We start from the raw sequence: 26,530 nt of genomic DNA on the forward strand, positions 1-26,530 counted from the left end.
TTGACTAAGATTTTTCGACATTATTGTCTTTAAATTTGAATTTTATCTTTATATTTTTCTTTTTATGTTTTTATATGAAGTTTCCTGCAATTTGTCCTGGCGGACGTTCAGAAAGCTGTTATACCTTGATTAAGGGTAACGTATGGACGTTATTCTCGTTGGATTTGATCGTTAAAGATCCGTTAAGTAAGTTTCAACCAGAAAGCTTAGAGCAATTAAATTCTGTTAGTTGAGTGGAACGCCAATCAGGACGCGGCCATTAATGTCTAATTGAGTTAGGAAGTTTCAATTAGTTCGTCTCAATTAGAAGATGCCATCGATAATTCAGTCAGTCTCAAGTGAAAGATTTTTTACTACTATATAATTAATTAGGATTGTGTAGGAGTCTTTCGATCGTCTTACGTTAGGTCCACATTGTTGTTTACAAATTACGTTCGTCAACAGCTTTAGACACTTGTGAACTTATTTGTGAACAACGAGTAGTGAACAGAGAACACTCCTTATTCAAGAGACGTTACATCAAAGGTACCGATTATAATGCAGAATACAGACGTATTTGTGCCTGCAGTAGAGCTGGCGTATTATTTGCAAATAAGCAAATGTTACGAGCAGATGTAAAGCAGCTTATAAACTTCGATGTTACTGCCTTCTGAACAATCAGCGTGAGAATCGTTCGTTGATAGAGAATTTAACGTAATCAACATTCCTTCTATGACTGAAATTGATATTCGAAAATTTATACTTGTCTCTAATATTTATTGGATTATGGTAAGTAATTTCTCATAGTTTCGAGTAATTTTTCATATGACATTTCGATAGAATTTTTCAATTCATCTTCGTTTTTTAATAAATTATTTGTCTCTTGTATCAAAATTTATTCTCTTCCAGCATCGATGCTCTAGATCATTTTTTCTTCTAACATTATTTGCTTTTACGATGAAACGTGCAATTGATACGAGCAGCAAGTCTTTCCATATATTGAGATTTACTGACGAACAAACTCAACAAGTGGCTGCGCGTACCAACACTAAACGAGTAACAACGCTACAACTATGAATAGCTTGCCATTTTAGCCAGTCTGAACTCAGCATTAGACAGCACGAAGGTCAATACACAGTACACAGTACTAAAGTATAGTCATAAAGTATCAATTATAAATAAAATATATATTTATGCATTACCTGTAGTTGATTTTGTTCAATCGTGATACAATTTTGTTCGTCTTGTGGCAGGAATTTCGGTTGAGATGGTTCCAACATTCTTATCTTGCCCCATCGATTGAAGAATAACGCAATTGCCGCAGCCCATAGAAAGAGTACGAAAATAACTATCAAGGCCTCTTCAGCTCTGAGTATAACCGCACCTAGTTCTGGACTGCCTATTACAACATCGTTCGAGTTACTATTTAAAGTTTATTGTCTAAATAAATATAACACTCTTGTGAACAAAACTGTTTGAGGGTCTTGGGTAAGAGCCGTATCCGAAAGAAATTTCCTCCTGACGTTTCCCTACTACTACAGCTACCTTCTTCAGGTATCGAAGGATCCACTGAAATCGATGTACATCGTGGAGATCTCTTTGTTTTTATATAGGTGAGACTTCAAACAGTGTAGTTCACAACAGAGTTATGTATGACAATCCGTGGCATGAAACTTTCAAATCTGTTGTACAGTAATTAATTCCTTAAATATTTACGATTTAAACAGTAGGTATTTTATATGTCGTTCAGTTTCCGACTGAACGCATAAAGGCTAATGAGTCCTCTGGATGGCCAAAATGATTTTCTTGGCTAACCGCTAAAGGCTCTAGGGCAAACACATCTGCGATATACCATGTTCCTCGAGCATCCTCAATGATTCCTGAATGTGACGGTAATAATATTGCAAGGTTTCTAAGCAACAATTTACTCACTGCTGCGTTCTTCCCGTTACTAATGCTACAAACCTTATTTCCTTAAAAGCCAAAGTGAAAGAGAAAGTAGAACATCTGTCTAGAAAGATTTCTTTTTCTTTTTATTTACAAGTACTTTACAATCAATTGTCACATTGAGAATTTTGAGTAAGTTTCTCTGGCGTGGCGCAATGACATGACTAATTATTTATAATAAGTTTATGTCTAGTTGAATCTAGTGCTTAGATCTATGATAAAGGATAGTGTTTTCTTAGCCTGCGGATCTGGTCCGACGTATTGAGTAATTTAGTAACTAGGGGGTTTCGATGGTTGTTAACTCTTATGATATATCTATTACTACATTTTGTTATTTCTTCTTTGACTGTGGGTATCTTGAGGTCGCGATGTATCGTTTTGTTGGTAACATACCAGGGTGCATCTATTAGGGATCTTAGAGTATTTCAAAGTTGGAATTACTTGCTGTTCCCTATAGTTGGATTTCGTAGGTCCAGACAGGTTTTATTATGGTCTTGTAGAGCGTAATTTTGCTCTGCGCGCTTAAGTTGAAACGTCGGCCAATGAGCCAGTAGAATTTTTCAAGTTTGGCCTTGAGTTGCTTCGATTTGTCTGTGATGTTGTTTCCATGTCATTCTCCTGTCCACAGTCAGGCCCAGATATCTGACTGAATCCTTGTTAGGAATTGCAATATTGTTAATGGTCACCTGAGGTCAGGTTTGTTTTCGCAGCGTGAAGGTTACGCGTGTGGATTTATTTTCGTTAACTTTGAAACCCCATTTGTGGAACTGCCTAGAAAGATGAAACAGGATTTCGAATTGTTCGAGATCATCCAGAACGCGCTTAAACTGGTCACTTGCAACAGCTAGTTAGTTGGAATTGTAACTCATTCAACGCTTGTAAGAAACATACTACACCTACATTGGTCAAACGCAACAACCGCTCGAGATGCAAGAGCAAGCGCAGACAGATAGTTGAAAACATCCAACCATATTTATTCATGACGAAGAACACGAAAACGTTGCATGATTTTTGGATTCCGTCGATGTTTTACTTACGGGTACGATCATTTTTTACAATTACATCCAAAGTGAGTATCAAGGACCTAACTACGAACAGAATAGATATATGTGTACGACTTCGTGTCTCATATTCCAAAATACCGATTTCGATAAAAGTCACAGTGTTTTTCACATCCTCGCAATTTACTACAACATACAACCTCGTATTACTTATTTCATCAAATATACCTCATTTTCCAATTATTAAAAATTCGCCAAATTTCCTAAACTAAACTATACTTTAGCCTCGTTTACCTGGAAACGTGTGAACATCTCGAAAACTCTAGCCGATATGGGAAAATATTTGAAATAAATGTTGTACAGTGTCGAGAGGAACAAGTTACACCGATATTAATTATATCTTGCAACGAACTTGAAAAGGTCACCGCGAAGGTCAGATTTATATGTCTAAATGGGAATCATATTTCTTTTTCCATAACAAACAAAACATCAGTTACTCGTATCTTTCGTATAAGCCAATATCAAGATATTAAATTTCAAATGAATTTCAATTTCATGTAAATTTTGTTCCCTTGACAGATAATAACCGACAGAGACGATGGATTGGCGGCCGGCATGCTTCTATTCGTTTGATCCATAGATACGTAACAAAAGTAATCTTTATAGTTTCGTCTCTTACATTTTTCTAATTTTCAATTTTCATATTTTATATCATTCACGTTTCATTTTTCAAATGTAAATGAAAAGATAAAACATAAGATAGGCAAATACGTATATTGCGTAATATATAGGCGTTTAAAAATGTGTGGTTTCATTTAAAAAATGGAGGTAGCCTTCAAAATTCATAGACACGTCCACCTGAGAAAAATTTTTCCAATTTAATCGAAACCAAGCAACTTTTGTTTCAAACATTTCTTTGTATCTGAAAAATTGAAAATATTATTTAGGTGGCTCCTTTATCCTATTTTTGGTTTTGTCATGTGTATCACAGATCACTGTTTGCTTTATTTTCTCGCTTGTGGCGGTCTCATTCTAAAAATCGAAAAATTCGTTCTACCATTTTGATCGAGATTGAAATTTCCGAGGACGATGCAAAGTCTGTGTACTTACGCGCATTCGAAAATCCATATGGATGAATAGGAGGCGGGAAATACTTCATTAACCGCCAGCTGTCCGTATACCATCTCTCATAAAATGGAGAAAATCGTGTGGATTTTGGACGATAAAGCTCAACTCTGATAAATTTAACTCTGCTCGCTTATCTCTTACGCTACTCGCTCCCATTCGAGAGTTATACGCGTAAAAATAATTTATCTTCCTCTTCAAAATGTTTCCAAAATGTCGTAATTTTGGCAGAATGCAATATTTATCTTTATGCAGCTATATATTTTGTAACTTTATCGTACACTATCGAGCTTTATTATGTTGATTAATATTTATTAGTAGATTTATTTGACAACACTAATCGAATAGCAAACATCCTCGAGGTTCGCCGAAATTTTACTAGAACTGTTGCACGTCAAACCACTCTGATACTCCTTTGCTTTGGTTTTATCAAACTCCTACTCCAAACAACGTCCAATGCTGCCAACGATCATACGAACAAATTTTTTTAATAATCTCAACTCGAACGCTTGCATGTTCGTCGTTAGAAGAAAATTTCACGTTAGATATCACGTTAATCGCACTTATGGGGTTTGAGTTTTGCAAGAAGCAGGATAATCTTCTCGGAAGCATTGTGTCCCTAAGACGGTGAAATACAGATATCCTACTCTGTCGGTGGCAGCGTCTTTTGAATTTTTAAAACATTGGTAGAACTTATAGTCACAGACGTAGCTTAACCTGTTCAAAAAATTGTGTATTTGTTCCTCTATTCTTTTGTCGCTTTTTCAGATCATAATATTTACTCTTGCTGTTGTTCTCTTCGTTCGATTTGTTTAGCGGAACAGGATTCGACGTTCGACGGATCGCGAGGCAGTTGGCTAGGCACACGTAACAATTCGTATACAGTGTTACATCCAATCGCGTGTATTTTTTACTGAGCGCTAAACGCAAAAATTCGGTTGCGAAGTCGAATCGTTCAACGGCCTGAACATTGCTTGAGACTTTAAAAACTAGCAGTGATTGATGCTCCACGCGTCGAATTATGAATCGCTCCGGCGCTCTGCGTAAGAAGATCTATATCTCACAGGAAGAATAAAATTAAAAACGGCTACCTCGAGACGCGACCGTACCAGACGAAATTCTGGCAAAAGCAAAAAGAAAGCGAAATTAAGAAGCATTCCACAGGTTGTGCTCGAAACCTGTGGGCTCAATTATCGTGTGTCTGGCAGCATGCGTCGGTTTCGTTATACGATTCTGGACATCGGAAGGCGTTGTTCCTGCTCTCTTGCCCGGGTATGGTATACTTACCTTTTCCATTGGTTGATCTAGATCATTGCCGGCGAGTGCGTCGGCGGCTCTATATTGGATTTCCCATGCGTGAACAGAAACGATTTCAGGACGTGCATCGTAGTCTTTTGTAGGAAAATGTTAAGGAGACAGATGAAAAGCAGTTGACTAGTTTCACTGCGTCTAATCGGAAATTACATGCGGAAATGCGAGTGTAACAAGTCCGGAAATTGAATTACTGTCGGACGAAATTTATCTACCAAGTCTGCGTGCTTGCGTTTCGTAATGGTTATTATCTTTTCGTGGCGCGAAGTAAAACACGAAACACTCGAAACACGATGTCGATATCTTATAGATTGCGACACACACGATTAAGAACCGAGTTATATATGTCAATCATCTTCGTCACGTAAATTATTCGTTAGTTTGAATCGCGAATAAACAAAGCATGGGCATTGCAGTTTGCTTCGCATGGCGAGGAATAATATTCCAAATATAGCTTTGTTGGTAATAAAAAGACAAAAATTTCCATTCATACATAGAATTGCTATTATCCTCCTTGCTTGTCGAAAAAAGAGGGCCAGATATATATGTATAATCTATGATTCCAGGTATCAAGATAATTAAAAAGATTCGTGCACATACAGGTTGTTCGAACTGAACTGGTTGGTCGCAACTGAACTGTTCTTTTTGGAAAAATAAATTAGAGTTTCATTGTAGAACGGTTAAGTTTCGATCCAGACTTTTTATTCGCGTGGAGTGGAATACGATGGAATAGAAAAAGGCTTGACCTTGAATTTCATTTTACGGTGTAGAACCATTCGAACCATTTCGAACAGTCTGTACAAAAATGTCATTCGAGGCTTATTTTGCACGTTACAAACGATTTGATTTTATACTTGGAATATGGAACTAATGTGGCCGTCGATCAATGAAAGACCTGCCGAACTTCTCTCTATTCGACTTACATTCCGTATCTCTTTCATTTTATTAACATGCGCGCACATTATATTAAAAATTAATGAAAATGTATATATTTATTATTGGGTTCGTTTGTTGTTGTAAATTTCGCAATTAAATACATCGTGCCAGCTACGCACTGCTACCATGCTAACATGCCCTTGTCATTTTCTGTTCTTCCAACGAGCTTTTTTCACTTTCTCTATCATTCTCTCGCTACTATTTCTCAAGATTAAGTTTCTATCCTTATGGATTGCTGCGCCAGATTTTGCATGGCAGGGCAAATTGAAATGTCCGTTTAATCAAACGTAATAGCACAAAAGGATCGATTTCTCTGTGATAAACTTTAAATATTTAGCTGTGTCTCGGATCTTTTGGGATCCTATGATCTAAAATGGCAAAGCGAACCGTGTCCATATAAAACTTTCGAATTCACGAACGATAAGAGCTACCATTGTCTGAGTATTGTGGGATATTTAACTCACCATCCGGATAAGTCGAATTAATTTTACCGGTGATATTCAATTCAGATGGTATCGGTCCAACGAGGATCCTGTCATCCGAAGCTTCCATCAATTCTAGTTCAATTTTTGTCACGTGTCCTAGACGAACAAAAATAAAACATATAATCACAAATGGTGTAAGTAAATCTTAGAAACTTTGAAATGATAATAAATAATATTATATTAATATTTTTTTCGTTTACATAAATTTATTGCCACGTAGTATATTTTCTTCTGCCTTTTAATGTATTAGGCAAAATCAATTAATCTACTTAATAATTGTAAGTTAGTTAGACGTACTCTTTTCATAGAAAAAGTTCTTTAAATAAATGTAACATTCTTTTATTCAGAGGATCGTATCGCGTTGTAATCAAGCGCTGTGCTTATGGTCTGCTGATAGTAATGTTTTTAAGCTTGTTGTGTCTAAATATTAGTTTATGCCACGAATATTCTACAATCTGCTTTTATTCAACCATATTTTTATAGAATTCTATTCAATTTTTTTAAGTATTTTTCAAACTTACCAAATTTTGTAATTATTATCATAGAAAATCTTTGAATATAGCTTGTATAAGATGTTCACAAAAACAATAATCGGTTTGAAATTAATGAAGATATTAATGAGCAAAAATAGCGTTCTTATTATAAACGTATGTTATATTATTATATATATACAATATTAGCGACTTTTAATATACCTACCACTGCGATTGACATCCTGATGTTTGTGCAGTGACACTGTGACATGTCCTCTAGATCGATTTCTTCCCTCCACTCTTACAACTTTTACGCTTCTCTGAAACCATGAAAACGAAATACAAATTATTGAGAAAAGATATTCAGAAAAGATATTCGCTTTCATACTGATATAAAAAACAGAATGTAGGGTATTTTACATGAAAATAGTGCAAATTAAATAAGATAATTTATTACATAATTTTATCACATAATTTATATTTGGCATTTTAGACAAATATTAGTAGGCCTTTCTTACGTTTGCCTTTTATACACCACACAAATTACGTCGCGTAAATGTAATGGCGCGATAAACTTAACCAAATTGAACTGTCGTAATTCGAAAGATAGACTATACCTAACGTTTGATCAGCAATTCAGAATTGTAAATATGAAGTTTGAAGTAGTTTATAGGTAACATTGACAATATATTATTGTCATTGGTATGTTGCGCAATTATGGTTCTAGCATAACTAGATCAATTTGATAAGACACAAGGTATTAATAAATATGTGAGACACATTTGAAGTGTTGATTCTAAACAACGAAATGAATACGGAAGTCAGTTAGTACATATATAAAAGTATCGGTTGTGAAGCTTACTTTTCAAATTCTAGTCAATGTAATTTTCGTTAGATATTCCTACACAAATGCAACCTGCTTTACATCATAGTATAGATTCTGCCGAGCGAGGAGAATGTAAAAATTTTCAAATTTTTCGGCGTACTTGTATCGTTTTACATTACATATAAATGTAAATGTAACGCAATATATAAAAAACATGAATCATTGTAGAAGAGACCCTGTTTTACAAAGTAATATTCATGTTCAACCTTGTTGAGGTTATTCGATGTGTAAACAGAGAAAACTTGTGGATAAATTGTAAGGCAGAAAATATATTTAAATAGAAGTGTAATTATAAATAAGAATACAACTTGAGCTTGTCCAGATCCGCACGCTAGCTGTGTTACCCAATAACTGAAACCCTCGAAGCTGTAACGCCAATACACGTCAGAGACCAGGCCACTCACCGCGGACAGGATGGCACCCAGATGTCTGCACATCCTTGGCGCGTAACCTCAATAGTCTTAAGTACCCACCAGGGGCCTTGGAATTTTCATAGTTAAGGTCCTTCGGAACAAGCGAGTATTTCTTGTCTTAGATTCCCTTTTACGTTTATTGTCTACCACGTGTTAGCATAGAAAGTTGGTTTTCTTCGCATCTGGTATGTTCCGTTAGCAACTTTCTCGCGAGGGCGGCTAAAACCCTTCCTGGTTCACCAACCGTCTTATTATCCAATCGGAGACGGTGTCTACTGCCCTCACTTCCTTAACCAAAATTGTCATCAACAAATCCGATGGTCCCGTGTCCTCAGACACATCCACCCCTAGCCTTCCTCAGACACAGTATCGTCAGTAAGGCTCACTTATTCCGTATCCTTAGAATAGTCAATATATCTTTACCGGTCTCTACCCTTATAACAGTCGCGTACTTAACGTATCAGTGTAACTAAGTCTTACATAACGTGGTTGGAGTGAATTGTGATTTATGTTAATTCAGTGTGTATTACATTGTGATTGCAGAATTTATAATAAAGTTCAATTAAAACGAAGTTAATAGTTGTGTTACGACTCAGCTATTTTATTTCATCAACCAACCCTTAAAATTTACGTGACAAAGCCAACGTCGCCTGTCTACTGTTTATGGTCTGATTTCGTCGCAGTCTTTTGTCTACGCGCTGTCGATGGCTTCAGTGCTTGAGAAAACTAAACAGACCAGATGTAGAGTTTTCTTATAAGCGGTGACCACTTCAACACCCTCCCTAAAACTCTACATCCCTACAAACAATTATCTCAAATTTACAAATTATCTCTTAATATTTTTCTAACTCTTGTCGTAAATATCTGAAAATTAATTTGTCAATGCCTTCACAAGTACATTTGCCAGCCGCCTTTCTCTTTTTCATTCAAATTAATTTATTACAAAAAAAATACTAGAAGACTAAACAGATCATGCAGAGTTTTTCCCTTTTTTTTTTTTTAGAAGTGATAACCACTTCGACAAACCTTTTATTTAACAAAAGCTTAGATCATATATGCCGCAGGAGTTCTACAATGTACAACGCTGTTAGATGATCGTTTAAAATAGTAAATGAATCGCTGCACTACAGTCGTTATTTCTATACACTGATATCTAGAAATTAGCTGAATACGGCAGTGATACTGCGCTACAATTGACGAATATTTTTTTCTCGTTCGGACTTGATATTTCTCATTCTGATTTCCGCACACAATAGGCCTAGTAGATTTTTATCCTATTTCACACCCACTTCTTGTTCCTCGTCTCAATTTCCAACGAACTGAATGGAAGTAATAGACGGAAATTCATTTTCATTTCGATCGCGCATTGACACTACATATGTCTAAAAAGAAGAATTTGTGCTGTAATTGTTCGATGGAAAAATGTTTCAAATGCCACAAAATGTCATAAAAGTTTATGTACATCGGTTAAATATAACATATTATAGTAAAACCGTTAGCTCTACTAGTGATTTGCTACATCTTCCCTCATATATTGCATACCTGCATTATAGCAATTGTCTAATTAATTCTTCCGTAGCGTCGATTATTTTGGAATATTCTGACCTATAGATTTGGATAGAGAAATTGTTTTCTAAAGCACGCCGAGGAATATTAGCAGCGCCCATTGCTCATGTTAAATCTATGTAAAATTCAGTTTTTTGAACTAGTTGTTTGGTGCTTTAAATTTCCCCTTCTGTATGAAATAGTCGTTTTTTCAATATACAGTATATAGAGTATATATATGTCGGAGTTACATTAGAATTAGGGTTAGGGGCGTGAAACGAATCTTCATTTGGATTACACATTGTCGTTATGCAATAGAGGAGATATTTACTAGTGTAAACATGATTATTACAGAATTTGACAAGTAACCGTGGTAATTAGATACTCGAGAAGCTAATGACAATGATCCTAGGTTCAATAACGAATCCGCGGTCGACGGGATGATAGATGTGCGTGCTCACAAAATCTAAGTAGGACTCTTTGTTAATAAAACGCGTAATATTCACCGATCGTAAGGCGTTACTCTTTTCGTCGATGAGATCGCAAGAAAGAATGACTTTCCGTCACGATGATGCTGCAAAAGAAAACTATGATGGGGTGTGTCTAAGGACACGAGATCATCGGATTCGTCGAGGATAGCCTTCGTTCGGAAAGTGAGGGAAATGGACGTTTCTGTTAATTGGTTAATTTCTATGTTGGTGGTTGAAGAAGGATGCTAACCGCCCTTGAGAGAAAGTTGCTAGCGGGAAGCGTCGTTCATGAGAAAGGCAGATTTCCCGTATCTTCCCGTAGTAGGTGGTAGATTTAGGGACTGTTAGGATAAAGACTGTTTGTCCGTTTGAAGGACTTTAGTTAACTACATTCTAAGATTTATAGCGGCTCCTCAGGCTAGCTGAACATGTGTGTGTGGCGAGCCACGGGACAGAAACCGTTGGAATGTTTACTGTCGCGTGCCGCTACAACTATTTCTTTTAAGGAGAGCAATAGAATTACTCCATCCCTATGTTAGGTAAAATCGTTCAACCCGTGACCGTGGCTACGTTCACCGACTTGTTGTCGCCTCGAGCCCAAGCTCACTATCACAAATCTCGGACAATTATAATCGAGTTAAATTATAGAGACTAAAATATTGGGGGTTTTCCGAAGAACTCCAAAGGGAAGGCCCCGGTGTCCTTTCATCTCTAACATATATATAGAGTATAGTAGTAGTAACAGACCTAGGTATTAGGTATCATCCATAGAGATAGCTCTCACAAGTTCTGCCTCAAACGTTGGATCTTTATTCTCCGTGATGTTAGCGGCTTGTCAAATATCTGACACGCTATCTTTGTGGATGAAATATGGAGATAGTATATCAGGATATCTTACACCGCATCCAGACTCAGCAGTCATGCTAGACTTGGAATGTAATGATGTGATTTTCTGTCCTTAATAAAATTGATCGTATCGTACGATCTCTTGCAACGAACAAAAATTACATGATAATACTATGGGAAATGAATTAATCCTAAATAACGATCAAACAATTGTATATGATGCAATACTCAGACTGGATGTCCCAGTGGAACCAAAAAAAACTAAGCTCCGAATCTCTAATTGCACTTGCAGTTGTCTTCGTAATAACTTCATATAAGAACTTCATGAGGACAGTAATGTAAACGTGTTTTCCGAGTTATTACTAAAGCTGAGTAACGGAGACTTTACAAACACATGGAAATGTTTCACTTGATAACTTCTCTGTGATATGAACAAGGTCACCAATTAATCAGTTGATTACATTTATTCTGACGTTACTCTTTTTAATAACACAGCCATTTGCGGGCTCCAACAAATAAATCGGTAAACAGTATTAATAATTTCATTTTAGATAAAGTCGATGCTCCTTCTCAAACTTATTTCTCATTCACGAGCAGCACATTGTTCATTGCCCTGTAGAGTTGCTTGGTTCATTAAATCCTTCAGAGTTATAATATCATTCTTTGAAGTTAAAGATAAAAATAATTTTACTTCGTAATCTAAATGCTCCAAGATTGTGCATAATTTGCATTAGTGTATAATAGAGACAGCTGTTTTGATAGCTTGTGCTGCTGGAGAAGAAGTTATAATACTTTCGATTCGAGTAATTTCACTGGATCCACCATTCCAATTTAAAAAGATCGATATGCCCTATTGGACTTTGTTAGATTATCGCTTTTGAAACATTCAAACATTCAGCAAGCCCGATCTCATGTATCATAAGTTCCAGCATCAATCTTTACTTCCTTGCTTCTAACGACAACCCTTGCTATTAACGTACTGTATAAAGCTCTGAAATAACTAAAGAGATACACTTGACTAGACATCTATAATATGCATGGCCATCACGCAATCTTGGGTAAGAACGGCAATACTTCCAAACTAACTGGCTGCTGAAGCAAGCGAAACTTTCATAGAAAGAAGACTAAAAAGAAAACATCCCACTGACCTCGCTAAAGAAATAAAATAGTCAAACTCGAAGATGGTATCCCGCTGGGGGTAGCCAGCCACATGTTATTTATCAATTAAGTTAGAAAAATTTACCAAATGTCCAGCTGGACAAATTGTAAAATACAAATTAAATAATAATAAAAAAAAATTCTTGGGTACAAAAAACAAAATAATGTCAATTGCTTGCTAGAATCATTATAAAGGTATAGAAGATATATTAAATCGCGTGGAATCAGATCGAATCACGTCATGTAGGTAAACTACAAGACGTAGTACTTATTATTTTAAAACCATTGGTGATCCATCGATTGGAATTCGGTGCCGTTATAGAAGTACACGATGGAAGCACTTCCATAGCGTAACAGAAACACCGAAATATCAATTTTAATGATATTTCATTTTGAATGAAAACGGAAAAAACGATCCACTTATGTATACTTTTTGCTTCGGTAACACTGTCATATTTTATAAAATAGAAATTCATGTCAATTTGCTTATCGATTGATTTAAATTATTAAATTAGATACTATCGGTTCGTTGCTGCAATTAAATAAACATGGTTAGTATACTTTATGAATATCAGCGAAGAAATGTTCGAATTAATTTGTAATCCTTCTTAAATCCACACGAAAAGTAGAATTCGATTAGTAAAATATTACGTTGACCAAATTTGCTGATTGCCTTCGCAAAGACAGTTGTAGATATAATATACGATTTGAAAATATTCGTACAATCTATGCCACGTAACATGGTATCGATGGTAATTGATGTAATGATAATATTTGCCGCTAATGTGATTTATATAATTTTATTTAAAGCCATCTAGCAAATTGAAAAACAATACTGATGCCGATTTTTGAATTTTGAAATTTTTTTATTACCAAAATAGCTATGTAGAAACATTATATGTCAGGGTTAGACATATAAAACGTTGAACACCAATGCACTAAGATCCAAAGAATAATTGGATAAAGAGTCAACAATCGATTGTCAAGATGTAGGAGCTACTTTCGGCAGCGGTCAGAAGGGTCATTCGAATGATTTGTCAAAATTACCTCATTTCCGCTGTTGCGTGGCAAATATTTATTCGAGATATTGTAACTGGAGTGTACTTGTAAGTATACTTGGAGTGTATTTTTAAATATACGATTGCGATACGAGATGCAAATACAAGGACTGGACTACTTAGAAATCTTAAACTCAAGCATAGTGAAATTACGTGCGCATCATAAACCCAGCTTACAACTATGTAGTTATTGGTAACGGTTCAACAGCTACTTCAGAAAGAGTCCCGAGATCTCGAAAAGATATTGATCAATGCTGATCGATAGAACTGATTAGACGTGTTGATTAAAAAGCAGACCAGTCGAAAATCTCGAGGACAATCGATCAGGACGCTAACTCCTTGAGTGGCGAAGAATTAAAGATCAACCTAAATCAAGAGACTAACAAACGTAATGCTACTTAAGTGTATAATTTTTCCAAATAGAATAGAACCATAGAAAAATAATTAATTGTAAGAAGTCTGCTTGATTATTTTAGGTTATTTTATTTGGAAATAAGTTTGTGTAAGATATACAGGCCTGTGTGTGAGGCCTGATGGGAGGTACAAGCGGGCAGGAAGTGATTCTACATGAAAGGATAAGTCGAAAATGTAACATAACATATTTTCATATGACGTTTCGTTTCCGAGGAAGTGGAGTCTGAAAACTTGTCAAGTATATTTAAACAGAGGTTATCAAACGAAGAATTTACGATACGTCGTAATCAAACATATATTTTTTGTCGAAGAGAAGTTTTAATATACGTTATCTCAGTTCAATCGTTGGAGTTTATGGTACGGGTATCTACTATTTTTAATTACTATTTTTGAAAATATTTATATATTTAAAAATATTTTAGCGTGTAAAGTCGCAAACTCTGTCAAGCTTACTGACTATTTCTTTACAAGAATAGAGCAGGCTTCTAAATTAATTATCAATAGTACTTTTCACAAATATTTTCTGTGTTTCGTAGAATACTTTCATAAAATAAAAAATTGTGAGCGATCCTGTTATCAATCGAATAGCGTTTTTGTTTTTTAGTAACTCCAGATTGGACGATCTTACTGACCTTGAACAGCGCATCATGTACAATAGGCAAAGTTCGCCAATCGAAGTTTCGACCATGCCATAACATGCAATATTTCTAACGTACGAGAATTCGTGACACATTGCATCTATTGATCCCAAACTGACGTTCAATCTGCTATATATATATGTGTGTGCTGATATATGTAGTATACTGTTCCAATACGTAACTACCGAAAACTTAATTCCAATTATTTTGTTTAACGTTTGCGCTGTGTCTTATCGAGCATTATCATGATGAAAAAAGAGAATAAAATTTCTTTCTTTATAATAATTAAAGCTGAAAATGAAACGATTGCACAAGCTACGTATTATATTTAGAACTAATCATTTTCTGCGTCTTCTATCTACAGATTTTAGACAGATTTTAGAAAAAATGGTAGTTGAGTAAATAGAAAATTTTAATACGGGGTTTGAAATGGCGGTAAAATTGTATGTATTACATTTCATTTTTATCATTATTCTGTATGTGTTCGGATACTGAAAACATATAAAATTCTAGTATATAATCTTCGCACAATGTTTGCCTATTTTTTATATTTCAGATAGCAAACGCAAACATAGTTTGCTTGTACAAGCTAGAGTATTCGTAATTTTAACTAAAAGCTATGAACTCTAATTTGGAAACCCATTTGATGTACCCACGGCGCTCGGAAATCTGTTTAGAGAGATCCGGAGGGACACCACTGTATTTCTTGGTACTTGAGAATTGTGCGTCAACTTGTTACATTGCATGTTTGAAAAGATCAACCGGCGGCTGTGACATATTCGCGAACAATTCGATGACTGTTCGTTATTGGAGACGCATCTTTACTAACCGGTGCGGTGTTTCGACCAGCGCGAAAGTCACTTGTGGACGAATTTGGTGCAAAGTTAAGGAAACTGCGTGGACGAATAACATGCGAAGTTTGGGAGTCGTTGGAAAAAAACAGCGCAGATTAACTCGATGCAAACTCGAAGAGCTGCCAGGAGGTTGGCACATGGCACAAACGAACGGAAAGTCGAAGAGTCGTTAGAGAAAATACGGAGGAATCTGATGCAAAATCAGAGAGCCACTGGATTGAAAAGATATTCTTTGGATCGAGACGTGCCAACGAACCTGATGTAAAAGCGGGGAAGGCAACAAAAAATACAGAAAATGTTAGTAGAGGCCCCGTAACTTGATTAATAAAAGTCGACACGTTTTATTAATTGTTAATGAAAGTCGTATCATGTCGGTAACTTCAACTATATTGTACAGAATATACTATACTGTGTATATACATATAATATATATGTCGAAGATGAAAGGACATCGGGGCCTTTCTTTCGGAATTTTTGGGAAGATCCCCAATACTTTAGTCTAGACTATTTATTATAGCTGTACTTAAATAATAAAACTTAGAAGTAGTTGTTATGATTCAATCCGATTATGTTTGCCCGAGATTTGTGACAATGGGCTTGGGCTCGAGGTGACACAACTGGTCGCCGAACGTAGCCATGATCACGGGATGAACGTTTTCACCTAACAGAGGAGTGACAATATTATGGGACACACGTTGTATTAACAATCAAACCCCGGGCAGGAGCAATGTCAGTACTACGCGGGTCTGCCTAGCAACGGCGGCTAGGATTTTATTGGTATCCCCGGTCAATATGCAACGAACAAACGCGATCGTAAGGAGAGGACCCCGTTGACCGTGGATTCGTTATTGAACCTAAGAACATTGTCTTTAATATCTCGAGTGTCTAATCACCACGGTTATTTGTCAATCTTTATAAAAATCAATATTTATACCAGTAAATGCAATCTCTATTGCACAACAACGATGGCTAGTCCGAATGAAGATTCGTTACACGCCCCTAAACCTAACGCTAATCCGACATATATATTATATATACGGGATTACGGATTTGAAGGTTATGTTCTAAATAATCGGACTGAAATTTACGCGACAATACATGTACGCGTACTATAATCAAAACGTGCTTACGTGTGCGCGTGAGTGTGTGTGTGTGTGCGTGCGTGCGTGTGTGTGTGTCGCGTATAAGTAAGAGTAGTTACGTTACTGTAGTGTTTTTGGTGGGTGCTTACGACGCACTGTCAGTGCAAAAACTAAGAGTAGCTTCAAAATATTGCCAAACAAAATTTCAATCGCCTTACGGATTCCAAAGGATTGACCATTTGGTCGGAAGGATGTATTAGTACAATCTTACTATACTACTTCCGAACGAACGCGACCCGAAGTTACACAATTTGTTTTGTCCAAGGAGCGTAATTTTTCAACTCCTTGTATGTGTATTATGAATAATTTCTATGATTGGGATAGGTCAGGCGTTTATCGTATTCATATGGAAGATGTAATCCTTCAAGATTTCCGAGGACACTGCACTCTGGATGTTTATCGCAATTCATATTACAGCACAACCACGTGCCTCATTGTTTAGATAAATGTTTTAAAATAAAGATGTTTCTATTTCAAAGAACTGAAAAAGCGCAGGACAAGTTGGATGTTCTCTATCACTAACATGTAAATAAAATATTTTAAACAAATGCAATTAGATAATTTTAATAATACGATACGCACATACAGGTATTTAAGATTCTAAAAGGTTTGAATTTATAATGAATCATCTAAATTTACATGTAACGTTGATTTCTATTCTTTATTGATTAATGATATTCTATGTATGGTTATAAAAGTACCTCTGTACCAATCTTGAAAACTTTGTTGATTTAACGCAAATTTGTACGTAAATGCATACATATTACGTTAAAATTGTATGATTTTTACAAGTTTTTGTCACAGTAATTGTTACAGTAATTTAAATTCATTTACGTTCAACCAAAGACAATTGCAAGAACTGTAGAAATATATTTCATGATTTTCCTAGTTAATATTTGCATTTAGAATCGTTTGAAGAAAAATAACTGATGTTCTGGTTCTTTTGCTTGAGCGCATCATTTATTATATATCGCTTCAATCGATAACAAGATATTATAGAGAGCATCGATTATTCTTGATTCGCCTACTTTTTGCAGAAATATAAATAGAATACCATACTCGAAAAGAAGGATTCGTACTTTTGAAAAGCCAACAAAATGACTTAAACATGATGTTCTTTTCAGCTAAAACATCCTTGATTTTATCTTCGGACGAGAGAAAGCTAGCGACTATTAAATTATGACTATGAGAGAGAGAGAGAGAGAGAGAGAGAGAGAGAGAGAGAAAGAGAGATATATACGTAAGTAAACAAATATGGGAAATGCGTGTGTGAACTGTGATTTGTCCAACATGTTACGTATCCTTGTAACTATTTGTCTTTTTTGTTGTGGTTAAACTATCGAAGTAATTTATCCGAGATATAGGCACTTCGACAGGGTTATAGAACGAATTCATTTCATTTGATACAGGTTTGTGAACAAAATGTAAGAAAGATTATTTCCGTGTTCGTCCGAATTGAAGGTTTGCAAATGGTACTTTTAGAAACGACACTTGCAGTGTTGCTTTCGCTGTGCATCCGTGAGGTCCTCGGAAACTCTTCGCTTTGACATGAAAAAAGTTGACGTTAACCGACGAGGTATCTTCAAGTTCTATCCAAAACATATAAATTAACCTCGTGGTTTTGAATTCTTTCTTCAATGGCAAAAGTCTCAGCGTGGCGTATGATATACGTTTCCTGGTATTTTACAATTAGTGCGATTAAATGTATAATATATTCTCTATTCTACGCGACGCATACTTCCCTATTTCTTCAACTATTCTTTTATCGACAGTCTCAGCGCGACATACAGAATATCTTAACAACTTTCGTTAACTTGCAGTCCGTGTGCGACGTTCAATTAGCGATTCAATCTCATCCAGTCTGTTCTTGTAGATAATTCAACTACGATTTAGTGCGATACTTCTCCGATGGTGAGCAAGTATCTGCCGATCAGAGCAAGTATCTGCTGACAGTAACTCAACAAGCTTATGCAATTTAAAAAACTAATTAGCCTTCGTCAACTCCAATTCCGACCCAATCTTGGAGTATCGACAATTACCGCTTATATTCCAAGATTTTCAAATCGCTGTCTATAAATTATAAATAACTACGATGAAAAACCATTTGTGAATGAATATAAGAGATTGGAATTCTATGAAAAAAATGTTGAAGCTAACTTTTGTAATAATACATTGACTGAATATATATATTATAAATATTGAATTATAAACTCACGAAATACAGAATCGATTATAAAGCACAAAGAAAGAAGCCTAACGAATATAGCGCGTATTGCTGCAAAAGCAATATGAAAATTAACAATTAGAAACAAATTTGTTCCGTTCTTACATACAGCAGGATGTGTACGTGTAGAAATACCCAAATTGCCTTTGAAAGTATTTCTGGCAAGTGGACACTATGCGAGAGAGACTGGCAGCTAGCGAAGGTAGTGTTGCAGGTTCATCTCAAGCAGATACGAACTAATCTTATTATCGGTGAGCTGCTTCCAGAATATGAATCAGTTTCATGTTATAACCGTACTCTCATAGGAGCATCCATTCGAGAATGCTGAATAGATGCTGCAGTTTTATGACACGGTTACATTCCCGGCGCGCACGCACGCACGCACGCACGCACGCACACGCACACACACACACACACACACACACACACACACACACACACACACACACACACACACACACACACACACACACACACACACACACACACACACACACACACACACACACACCTCTATCTTCTTCTAAGTTCATCAGACAAATATCCGGATATCAATACATAATTATAATAGTTTTAATGATCTATTTATAAGAATAATGGGAGGCGTTTCAAGATCAGGTTAATTTTTCAGGATGGTATATCGTATTATTTTATCCAAAATAAATTAACATTCGGTAAAACAATTTCAACGAGATCCATTACTATTATTTCCACGTTGTGAAAAGTTGTAGAAACTGTGGAAAATCAGTACATGTTCTTATAGATCTTCGGCCACTTTAATTCAGTCCTTAACTGCATTTGTGCACATATGTATTTTTAATACACGTTCAAAACCAATTTTTTGGTAAATGAGCAGAAAGTTCAACGATTAAGTTAGCTAATTAGAATCGAGGAATCGAAGTTGAAGGTTTTGGCCCTTGCGACTTTGCGAATCCAGCAACGACATGTTATATAGCACACGACTAGAAGCGACAGTTTCAAACGTAAAACAGAGAAATTGGGCACACAAATCTCAAATGGATACAGTTCTGAGAATTCGGGCGGATAACAAACTCTTGGTAAACGTTTTCCGTCTATCTAAAAGTAAAGCTCTGAAAATTATTCTCAAATACGCAATTTGAGAATATTTTTGAGAGATCAAATGTCGTATCGTACAAAGCCTTCAAACGGACATCTATCTTAAAGGTGAAAGTCAGCCACAATCTCAAGGAAAATTTCAAGGAAAACTAGCTACAATCAAATGTCGCTCGTTATCTATGAGCTGTTGTTAGAAGTACGACATTAAACTTGATTTCCTTTGTCTGTTTGTCTATTATGTTATTTATAATTTGCAAAAATAAACATGAAGTTCTAGTATTGCCCCCGTTATAAAGATCAACAAAAAAATTGGATACATTCTGTTGCAAAAAAGCAAAAAGTAGGTAACGATTGGGATCCTATTATATTGAGATCCCGGAGCACTCCTATTAACACGTTGACTGCCACGACACCCGTATTCTTGTGTCAGCAAAGTTTCTGGTCAGGCCGCGTAACCCATATTCGGGTGTCGCTTATTTGACTACTTGCGAAGGATCGTCGTAGGTATTTGAAAAGATATTCCATAATAATAAAACTGTTGAATTGTTATAAAGTAAAAATACGAAAATGGTTTATTAAAAAAATTATTTAGAATGTAAAACTTTAAAGCATTCTATACATAACTGAGGTTGGTCGGGACAATTTGGACAATAAGTTGTTGTTTTCTTCAAATTCTTTTGTGCCTTTGTTCGGTCCATTCGACGTCTTTTATTTGCATAACATAGTTTGCATGCGCGTCTAATGCTTCTTTCGGAATCATTTTTCCGAACAGCGATATTATACTGACTCCGTCGAAGACAAGGATTTTTTGTATTTTCAGACAACCTTAATAGTTTTGCAACGAATAATTGTCTAAATATTCTAATATTTATATTTTTTCTTGTTGCAATTTTGTAAACCGTCAAAGCGTTTACAACAGAAATTCCCAGAAGGAATTGAATGCCAAGTTTTCTGTACCATTTGATTCCTTTCCTAATTGTGGTGGCATAAGAAACCATTTGGTCGGAATAATCTATACCACACTTTCCTTCGTTATATTCAACAACAGCTAGTGGTTTTAATGTTGCGAACAAATGAAACGAAAGATCATTCTTGAGACCACCATTTGAGCGACTCGCATTACTAAAATATCGATGGGAGCACCTAGCAGAGAACGCTTGGTACTGCTGTACGCGTGGCCTGACGGAGATTTCTTTGAAAACACGCGTGGCAGTCAACGTGTTAAGCGTTAGGTAGGCCATCGCGGGGTTTTAGTTGGTAAGTTCTGCTTCCCAGAAGAGCGACGGGGTATCCATGAGGATTTTCCCACGTATAAAAAAGAAAAGATTCTCATGTCTAAAGAACACAACATACAACACAATAAAAAAACAGGTAAACAAATTAAAACCAAACAAAACTACAGAAAACTGTCACACACGTCCTTACTACTCCAATTCGGAAGACGGTTGCAATGTTTGATAATTTGAGAAGCACAACTTAGATACAGCACGAGGCTTTTACGCAAAGGATCGGCGAAATACCCAAATGCGCCAAACCCTCGTTTTTTATATACCATATAAAAAATATAGGAGTTAGATTTGGGTTAGACCATTGTATTTGATCGCAGCGCCGTAAAGCTGATTATACACGCTGCTATGGACGCACAATTATAGGCAGAATCCACTGGGACTGATAGCTTTTTGCAAATATCTCGGAAACTATAGTCGACCGCCATTTTATCTGTAGAAAAATGTTGCACAAAACATTGAACTAGACAACATATTTCAAAATCATCGAAATTGGAAAGGGGGTAGCTTTGGTACAACTTTCGCTCAAACCTTTATAATTTACAACATAATTACTTGTAAGCGTTGAGTTGAACACGTCGATTTTACATGTGGATCGATAGTCCTAGGATATTTTAATGTGGAAATAAAATATTTACTCGAATAAATAATATGCGAACGAGAAACAAAAGTATACAGACTAATTAGAAATAAATTACGATTGATTAGAAATTATTTGTTGATAAAAATTATCTATATGGAAGGTCGTGCGTTATAATCGTTCATTAGAACGAACGAATTTTCCAATCGTTGCTTAGAATCGGAATGCGCAAGTTTTAAAAGGAATTGGCAATTACTTCATAAGAAAAAAGAAATTGTTTATAATTGGGATGAATGGATTACATTTGAACCGTTGGATACCTTTGAACGATTAAAACATCGGGTTTAATATGGTTTTCATCGATTGAAGTCAATACGTGATCTTGAGAAGAAACTTGGCCGTAATGTAGAATGCGAGCACTGGCCTGTTTACAATAAATAGGTAGGAAGAAAGAATTAAAGAAAGAAAGAAAGAAAGAAAGAAAGAAAGAAAGAAAGAGAAAAGGATATAGGATATCTAATGATGGATGTGAAATTTTTACGATACTAGATGCTATTTTCCCTGCATCTGACTGCGGAATATAAGCACATTACAAATAGAGTGAGTTGGAAAACTAATGGAACTTTAATATCCTTTTCCAGGAGAACGGTTGACTCGCGATTCATGTATCCTGTGAGACTTTTGTTCCTTGTACGAGTAGTATATGACGCAATAAAAAAGATTGATCTTACAAATCATAGTCAAGGTCAAAATTACGATCCACTTTTTTAATTGATTTCCACCGATCCAAGAAGTAAAAATCTTTCACCGAAACATGACAAATAATTTTTGACACTGTGTACGTATAGACTAAACGTCATAAAGACTATGGCTTCGAAGAATTGATCAGCCGATCAAAAGATTCCAAGTTTTACTAACAAAGCCTTAATACGTCCGAAAATAGGTTACTGCACCATATGCGGTAAGCTGCATCGTATATAATTCGGCATCATCAACTTCATATCCTAAACCGTGTTCATAACGTAGGAGCCAGAATAGCAATAGGGGCATATCGAACTAGCACAGTCTACAGCGTCCTTGCCACCAGAATCCCGAAGAAAACTAATCACCCTCTCTTACGCGATCACAATGTCCACAACAAGGTGTGCAAAATATTACATGGAATCCCCAATTACATCAGAAAAATCTCGAGCAACCAAAGCATTTCTCATACGAGTCCAAGAATAACTAAACGAAAGTAACATTACACTACCATGGAAATGACCAATCCAATGCACACAATAAAGACATAAAAGAGAAACGATTTGTAACGAAAAAGATTAAAATACGAGTGAAACAACTTATGCCTAAATTAACACACGTTTTTGCATAAAATCGGAAGAGATATACACGAAGTAAGTTCGACTGTAACTATCACAAGAAAAAAACAAGTACAAATGACCTCTGTGTATAACACATTCACACTTTATCAAAAAAACAAAACCCCGAATTTTGTTATTATTGTAACGCTAACATCACCCTCGAATATCTAATTTGCTATTGTCTCAAATTCGAAAGCACGATATATAACTTAAAGATACCCAACGATATGCAACATATGCGCATAAACATAAGTAGTAAAGCGCAATGTAAAGGATTCCAAGTTTCTTAACAAAAATTGATCTGTTGCGTCAACTATAAAGTTATACAAAACCATACTGATCTACTCATTTTAGTACATATAAACAGTATTACAAACATAAGTGTATCTCCATATAAATAATATTATTGTCGCTTAATTATTTACGAGGTACATGTGAATGTAGTTACTAATATATTAACAGGAGATGTGACGCTAAACAATAAATAAAAAAAGGATTTGATCACACTTAAATGACAAAAACGAAAAGAAAAAGAATTGTACGAAACTGTGACTTTACTTAATGTCGTTTATTATGGCTTGATTATTATTTATTTATGGAATAAATATTCTTAAGATTCATAATGTATACGTTTAGAACGCGTAAATTGTATCACAGTTGATCGTTAAATTTCTTAATAAAGTAAATGTTTATGTGCAAAATTTTTGGATTTCTTTTATGAAAATTATGTAATTAAAGATCGCATAATTTTAAACTTCGTGCACTCTTTTGCATAAAATTATTTTCTTTCAACGAAGATGATCTCGAATGAGAGTCTTGATGCTTTCTCGTTACGCTTGATACTGTGTACACTTAATACAACTTCGTCAAACATCGTTTGAGGCTTACGTGAAAGAACCGTATCGAGGAGGAAAAGGTTTCCAACATATACGCAATATAAAAAAATTCATACAATTGCAGGGAAACTCTGCTAATAGAATGTTGACATGATTATGTGAAAAAAGGGGCGCTATATCGAGGTCTATATCAAGGCTTATATGGAAAAGCATTGCAATTGATCGAGACATTAAGAGAAGATTGCAGCTTTAAAGCATCATTACTTATCAAAATTTAAGTCACGTTACGGCATTCGTGGACTGAATATGTCAGGTAAAAGTACTATCGTCAAATCGATCTGCTATTGAAATCAGTAAAACAGGATTTATAGAACTAATAACGAGATAAAATTATCTGTTCAGATAATGTATACAAGTAATATAGATAAAAGCAGCTTATTATACGAATAATTTTTCTAGAGACAGATGAGAAAACCTTTAAGAAAATGATCGAAACATATATAATAATGCGCAATAAATTATTATTTTTCGTATGAAACGAAGTTACAATTTCATTTGTTCGGAAAACTCGATATTATCCAAGTTTTCTTTAGCTCCATTCCAATTAGTTCGAATAGTCCACGTGTTTTTATTATATTTATCGAGAAAAACGAATAATGCACTTATTTGTATCTATTATGATTTATCAATACTTCGTTTCATTAAGTTTCCTTGCTGTTCTCATTCTTTCGAGATAAAAGGTTCGATCGAATGGAACTGTTTTGAGAAAGAATTCGAAAGAATCACAACGTTTTTCTTATTTCGTATTAAGCTGAAACCATTTATTTCAAAATGCTTCCTATTTCGCACAATCATCGGTTACAAACCACGATATAACTTATAGAACTATATAACTACATGAGTTTAGAAAACACATGGAAAGTATTCGACTTTGACCAAGTACTACTAATTACTATTGACAAATTACTTTTAATTAACTTTCGCTTCTGCATCATTCAATTGTATATTTTTCCAAAATATACAATTTTTAAGGTAATAAATGATAAATGTGTCAGAGTCATAGTATTTCTTAGAATAATTTACTGCAAAATACCTTTATGCTGTAAAATTTTACGCTAATGAACGCAAATACTTTCTTCAACGATACGAGAAATAAAATTACAGCTACATAATATCAAGAAAATTGAAAAGCCATGAAATTCGTGCAAAGGCAAACTTAAGGAATATTGTAAAATTAAAATCGTTTCTTACTTTCAGCAGAAGTACCACAGTTTTTAACTTTTCTTGAATCGAACACTGTCGCTATTAGTGCCACTAAACGTATGTAACTCGAAGAAAAGCAAACCGAAGAAGTTGAAAGAAAAGAAAGAACAAGAGGAACAAACCGAAACCACGCAAGTTCTCCACGTGACTGACGAAACTACGTACGTATACTTCGTCGACAGGCAAAGCCAAACAGAACGCCAGCCAACGCGCAAGTCTTACAGACTTGTAGGTCATAGAAGAACTTATTCTCGTCTATTTTTGCAACAGACTTCGAATTGAATCGAAGAGATAAAAAATAAACGAAGAAAATGTTTCTGTGAATTAGGGCTGAATATAGATACTTATTAATTATTATTATAAGATACTTATTTTGGAGGATATAATCAGAGATCTATTGACGTTAACCCAAGCAGTGATCAAACCAATTCAAACGCTTCTTGACACAGACCCTTCGCATTTGTTTCAAAAGGCAATGTTTAACAAATGGCATTTCAGGCGCGAACAAGACCACCGTTCCGTGTTTCCTGCTCCAATGAAGTTTCTTCCCTAAAAGTTAATAAATTCGTAGGCTCGATATTTGCAAGATTAATTGAAGTCGATCGAACACATGAAAGGTTAACGAATTCGTATACGGAAACGCTAACAACTGATCTCAAGAAAAATGTATAGTTCCGTTAAAAAAAATTAAAATAATTCGGCTTTCGTATCTCGGAAAGTAATAATATAAAGAAAATCTGTTAAGAAATGAAAGGCTGCTCGGGGAACAGAGCTATACTAATATAAATAATTGATATTATAATGACGGAAAATTTTCTATCGTAATACTACACATATTTCCAGTTGTTAATATTTGACAGACGTCCAAAATTTAATAATTTCGTTTATCGTTAAGAAAAAGAAATCCATAAAAATGCGTATAAAATATTTGCAATGTGCAGCTGATCGGGAGCGGTGTGCTTTCGTTTGTGGGCAGGCGAAGATTACCACATTGCCGAAAAAAGAACCTCCATAAAGATGCGACCCGGGAAATCTCCTTGAATGCTATGGCTCGCCGAAATCGTCAGATTCGTCATACATGTCCCGTTATAGTAGGAACAACTTGGGTTCGGTGGAAACAGTTGCATACATCTGTACAGAATCGACTTTTCAACTGGCCCGGCCACTTTACCTTGCCCGCAGAAACGGTTCCGTATACATGAATAGAAGCACATGTACTCGG

The 26,530-nt window shown here is 35.5% G+C and overlaps 1 protein-coding gene across 1 annotated transcript in view; it reads right to left on the bottom strand.

Moving 5' to 3' along the window:
- The window catches only part of LOC138185450 (uncharacterized), a 28,769-nt gene extending 3,305 nt beyond the window's left edge, over positions 1-25,464 (bottom strand). Inside the window, exons 1-4 of the mRNA XM_069124431.1 lie at positions 25,297-25,464; positions 7,484-7,577; positions 6,764-6,880; positions 1,182-1,378 (exon numbers count right to left, since the gene is read on the bottom strand). Coding sequence (XP_068980532.1) covers positions 1,182-1,378; positions 6,764-6,851 — 285 coding nt within the window. The 5' untranslated portion in view covers positions 6,852-6,880; positions 7,484-7,577; positions 25,297-25,464. The remainder of the gene's footprint in view (positions 1-1,181; positions 1,379-6,763; positions 6,881-7,483; positions 7,578-25,296) is intronic.
- Between the last annotated feature and the right edge of the window lie 1,066 nt (positions 25,465-26,530).

The sequence above is a fragment of the Bombus flavifrons genome, chromosome 12 (assembly GCF_040668555.2).
Source record: "Bombus flavifrons isolate JBK064 chromosome 12, iyBomFlav1_principal, whole genome shotgun sequence".
Taxonomy (NCBI): domain Eukaryota; kingdom Metazoa; phylum Arthropoda; class Insecta; order Hymenoptera; family Apidae; genus Bombus; species Bombus flavifrons.